The 5,074-nt window shown below is 37.3% G+C and overlaps 2 protein-coding genes across 2 annotated transcripts in view; both read right to left on the bottom strand.

Annotated features, from left to right (window-relative positions):
* Positions 1-192: 192 nt before the first annotated feature.
* On the bottom strand, positions 193-2,126 carry LOC104920196 (CD209 antigen-like protein C). Its single transcript, XM_010732373.3, has 4 exons — positions 1,896-2,126; positions 1,655-1,720; positions 1,244-1,462; positions 193-762 (listed from the first exon to the last, which is right to left on the bottom strand). The coding sequence occupies exons 1-4, from the start codon at positions 1,999-2,001 to the stop codon at positions 383-385; spliced, it is 771 nt and encodes a 256-aa protein (XP_010730675.2). The 5' UTR covers positions 2,002-2,126; the 3' UTR covers positions 193-382.
* Positions 2,127-2,966: 840 nt separating this feature from the next.
* The window catches only part of colec10 (collectin sub-family member 10 (C-type lectin)), a 10,718-nt gene continuing 8,610 nt past the window's right edge, over positions 2,967-5,074 (bottom strand). The window contains exons 4-7 of the mRNA XM_019256931.2: positions 4,536-4,589; positions 3,747-3,842; positions 3,439-3,650; positions 2,967-3,340 (exon numbers count right to left, since the gene is read on the bottom strand). Coding sequence (XP_019112476.1) covers positions 3,110-3,340; positions 3,439-3,650; positions 3,747-3,842; positions 4,536-4,589 — 593 coding nt within the window. The 3' untranslated portion in view covers positions 2,967-3,109. The remainder of the gene's footprint in view (positions 3,341-3,438; positions 3,651-3,746; positions 3,843-4,535; positions 4,590-5,074) is intronic.

The following is a 5,074-nucleotide window of genomic DNA, read 5'->3' as shown; positions in this document are numbered from 1 at the left end:
TTAAGCTTTATTGAATGCAGCAAATGTCTGAAAGAAATTGTGAAATATACAATTAGTGAATCCATTATTGTTATGTCTATGTTTTTATTGTTTATTTTAGAAGAGGAGGAAGAAAACATCCAGAAAAAAAAGTAATTACTAATTATTAATAAAAGAAGGAGGAAATATAAATAGGCAGTACTGTGAAGGGAACTCGTTCATTGATATTTTTAATGAATATATCTACTTTACATTTATCTTGGTGCTTTTTATTTCATAAAAGAAAAGGAGAACAGAAAATAACAGTTGTTATCAGGCTGTCTATTATATTATCTTATCTTATCTTATATATCTGGGAGGAGAGCCTGAATGACAAGAATGTTGAATGGCTGCCCACAGGACCTTAATCTTCACACACCCATGAAAATTTTCTTTTACAAGGCACGTCATTCCATGCCATTGCAGCACTAGAGACTTCCACGCAATCCTCTTCCCCATCACTATTATTGGGCTCATCTTTTTGCCAGAATCCATGATCGACCAGGCCAGTTCCATCCACCCACTTCCACTCATCTTCGCTCTCCCCGCGATGCAGACCAATCCAAGATACGCCATTTCTTCCGCTGACAAAATCCTGCTCTTCTTTTGTGGTTATGATCACCAGGTCTGCTCCTTTCTCTCTACAGTCCTTTCTGCTGTTTTCCCAAGTTTTTGTCACACCATTGGGAGAGACATAGTAGCACTTGTTGTTGAATTTTATCCATCCATGGTTGCAGGGTTTGTCTGGAAAAAAGTCCAAGTGTATATATACCGGTAGTTATTATGATCCTGAAACCATTTATTTTGAACATGTTGGAGCTTAAGTTCAGGTTTTCAAGACTCATGTTATTTACAACAATTCAAAATAGGTGAGTGAGTTAGCCAGACAACTGCATTTCATCTCAGAGTGATAAACACACTTTTTAATCTTTTAACTACAATTTTGTCCGCATGCTTTTGGCTTAGGAAATGTTTTAATGTTTGTATCATGCTGTTATAACTTGAAATCAATGTTATTTTACTTAGAATTAATAATCTTATCATCCTGACTTTGTTTGTGCTGTGTTTAAGAAGTATACCATGCCTTTTATGATCTACCCACGTCTCAGTTTTATTTGATACATTCATTTTATAATTATTTCCTTTATAGAGCAGTAAATCCAAATCAAAGAAGATTCTATTCAGGTTTTAATTTCTTGCTTCTTTCTTCTAGTACATTTCTTACCTGTTCTATTGTGAGTTAACATATCGATCTCCTCTTGTAACTTATCTCGGCTTGCAGCCAAAGTGTTGTATTGGCTCTGCAGACTCTCCATCTCTTTTGTCAGGTTGCTGCATTGAATCTTCAGCTGGTCTCGCTCATCTCTCAGATCGTCTCTGCTTTTACTGATCTCATAAATCAGCTTTTCAAACTTGGTGTCCCAATGACTGATAGCACTGGTATCTGTTCATTTAGAATCAATGAAAAGCCATAAACAAATATTAAGTCACCACAATGAAACTAAATTAAACTTACTGCATTTTTAGTGATTTATTGTTACTAGATTAAGTTTGAGTGATTGCTTTGTTTTAATGTTTAATGACAGTAGATTTTGCTGTGCACTTATGCTCATTGTTGAAGCAACATTGCACTTACTTTGGGCCACCATGATCATAGTCAGAAGAAGCACCAGGCACACAAAAGCAGCTCCAATCCAACACGCTGAGGCACAATCATCACCGTGAGGAAACAAAAACACACAGACAAGCAACGCATTTGTGAAATTTTTCTAAATAGTTTAATTAGCAACTTAGTCCTTAATGTCTACTCCTATCTGCATTCCATCTGTATTCCAGTTACAGTAAATGGCGTACTGTATATAGGTGTGTATTCTTACCTGAACTTTGAGGTCGACATCTATATTTTGATCTGTTGTCAGTATCCATCAAATTCCAACCATCTCCATCAACTTCCCCAGATTTGCCGTTAAACCTTACTGACATCTGTCAGATTGGTGGTAAGTGTCTTTCACCCTCTTGGTCTTCACTTTAGCACTTTTAACTCAATAAACAGTTTATATTTGGTTCATAATTTGCTGACACTGCAAATACAAACCCGTGGGGTGAACATGTTTGGTTTGGAAAAGACAAACCCATGGGTGGAGTCTTATTCAAAGCAGAAGTCTGAGATATTTCAACATTAGTTGCGAGTTGTTGTGGAAATATGAAGCATTCAGCACTATTTTTGTAACCCATGTAACCCTGTTTCTCCAAACAAACTGTTGCCAACATTTCTTTGCAGATTCTTTTGTATTTACAATTTATTTTACCGGATTAGTACTTATTCTACCCAGGCCATTCCTCAAATCTCACTATTAAGTCAACAGTTCCACAGTGTAATTTTCTCCAAGATGTCATTAGCCCCATATGTGACCTTGACACTTCTTACATTCTTTGACTGAGTCACGTAGGTTTCCCAGTGGAAACCTAATACAGGATAGACAAATATTTTTTTTCTCTACCTTGTATCTGGAAGCAGAAGAATATTCAGGCAGAAAAGACATAACTGTCACAATGTCATATTTCCACTACACATGTCCAATGGAACTCATAATAACAGTATTATTGTAATCTGTACAATTGTTTCACAACCATCGTGATTTCTCCTTCATGCTCTTCCTGGAAGCAGTAGGAGAGGTAACTGGGTTGCAATCTGCCACTACACCACTAGATGCCATCTACACCTACTACATTTTGTATGAACTGCTCAAAGTTCTGATAGTTGTCCTAATAACAGGTGACATGCTTAGTAACACCAACCTGTGGACCAACACAAATATGCAACTCATTTAACCAATTTAAACAACATTCTGTTGTTGATTAGATGCAGCAGACATTTACCATCTGTCTGTCTGCTCTGCCTGTCTTTCTGTGATGGTATAATGTTATTCTTAAGGAAAGCAGCATTATTTGAGTATGCAGAAACATTTATTTTTTTATTTCATTTATGTTTTATTACATGAATGAATTACGTAATATACCAATTCTATACAACAAAATACATATGTATACTTGTATCTCTTTTGCATGCAAGTCTAAATGTCTCATTGACTCATGATGCCGCCAAGCCAGGTGTCCCTCTTCCTCCTCCTCTTCTCCTGCTCTTTGGAAACTCACAGATGAAAAACATGGTGGCTTCACACTCCACATGACCCCACGTTCCAGTGCTGAGTAGCTCCACACAGGTTGAGTTGGTGTGTATGTGTAGATCGTCGTCTGGGCTCCAAGATGCAAACCCCTGCAGAGGGCTGGAGTCTGCATATACATAACTACTTGTTCCACCCTGACAACAAAAAAACAGAGAAACCATTAATTCTAAATTAATTCTAAAGACTAATTCTTCATAGTATAACAAGGTTTTAGGAGAATTTGACCACTTACTGCGTCCTTGCTTTGAGCCTGTACTCCTATGTAAACTCGTGTCAGTCCTGCTTGACTGACATAGTCTGCCATGAGACGATTGGTGTTGCTGGTTTTTGGCATGGCCAGGCTGCCTCCTCTTAGCTTACAGTTCATTGAAGCCTCTCTGAACCTCTTGGGGTCCTTCACCAGCAGGTAGTACCTCTCTTCTGTTTCCTTCAGACCCAAAATTACTGCACAGATCAAGTTAAAGGTCATTAGGTGTTTTAGCTTACTTAACTTTCTGTTGTGTGTGTTAAATCATATATAAAGTAGCATTCAACACTCACCGTTCTTCACAAACTTGACAGCATTCCTCAGCTTGCTTACATTGACATCTAGCTGCCCAACCACCTTCCTGTACCTGCCACAGTCACAAGTTGTGCCTGAAGGATTGAACGAAAGCATGCATATGATTTGAGTGTGTACAGGATGTAACCATACATATTCACCTTCCCGCACTTTTTTTGTTTTTTATTTAACCTTTATTTAAACAGAAAAGACATTAAGGACTGATGATCTGGACTTTGGCTGCGATAGAACTATACCACAGTATATCAGTGTTAATATTAAGACATTATAGTAGAGCACCACTGTGTTTTCTTTAGCCTTTTAATAGCCACAGTCACTCTATATAGACAAGTGCTGTGCTGCTGCATGAAGAAAGCCTTCTCCACCCTTGCCTCGGGTTATTTGAATTAATACAATTGAGTGATTATTTGCTTATTTGCTGCAGATTTTTATGATATTTACACAGAGTAATCAGAACGCTTGGTATTGTTCGTGTTAGTGCTCTGCCAGGCCTGTACTGCAGCCATCTTCTCAGTCATTTTATAGGAACTCGTCACAAACAAATGTTTGTTTTCTTTATTACTTCGAAACAAATATAGTTAGAGTAGTTATAATTCTTAGAAATTTACCAGTTCAAACCCGTTTACATGACTGTGTTGAAGTTGCAGGGATATACTGTCACATTATAAGTTTCCAATTGCTGCAACATCATCATGTTGCTCTGAGAGGAGGTATTGTCACATATCAGACATGAGAAAAGTATGTCTGCATGTTGTAGACTTACTCACCTGGTTTTCCTTTTAAACCAGATGGCCCATCCAAACCTGTGTCACCTTTGTCGCCTACAGAGAAATAGAAGTCACAGGTGAGACAATTTTTATGACTTCTGATCTATCTGTGATCCTGGGCAGTCACTTTTTCTTGTTTTCAAATCGCTTAAATGTGGCATTATGATGTAGTTACAAAATATTTCCACCAGATGGCTGCATCACACATAGAACATTTTAAAAAGCCTTCACACACCTATAGATTTACTCATATTTCAACCTATTGTAACTTAATTTAATTGTTCCAAATAGACCTCAACATGACAACACATGATGTTTTTCAATAAAGATAAGTGGATAAATGTATAACTTTTGTGTGTAAATGAATCCAGAACATTCTCACTTACATTTAAGCTGAGAAAATAAACTGACAGTTGAAAATTTTGGGGAAGTGGGCTACAGTACAAACATAACAATAGGCTGGTTTTGTATGAGGAGGAACCACAACAGTATTCAATACAGGTACACATTGTAACTGTACAATCTGACCAGTCTCTTTT

Source organism: Larimichthys crocea, chromosome XIII (genome assembly GCF_000972845.2).
Source record: "Larimichthys crocea isolate SSNF chromosome XIII, L_crocea_2.0, whole genome shotgun sequence".
NCBI classification, from domain to species: Eukaryota; Metazoa; Chordata; class Actinopteri; family Sciaenidae; genus Larimichthys; species Larimichthys crocea.
Note: the sequence above shows the minus strand (reverse complement) of the source record. Positions and strands in the feature narration are given on the sequence as shown.

Coding starts and splice junctions, on each gene's coding strand:
- LOC104920196 (XM_010732373.3), bottom strand. CDS start 2,001: ATGTCAGTAAGGTTTAACGGCAAATCTGGGGAAGTTGATGGAGATGGT. Junction 1,463..1,654: donor TATGATCATGGTGGCCCAAA/GTAAGTGCAATG, acceptor CTAAATGAACAG/ATACCAGTGCTATCAGTCAT. Junction 763..1,243: donor GTTAACTCACAATAGAACAG/GTAAGAAATGTA, acceptor ACTTTTTTCCAG/ACAAACCCTGCAACCATGGA.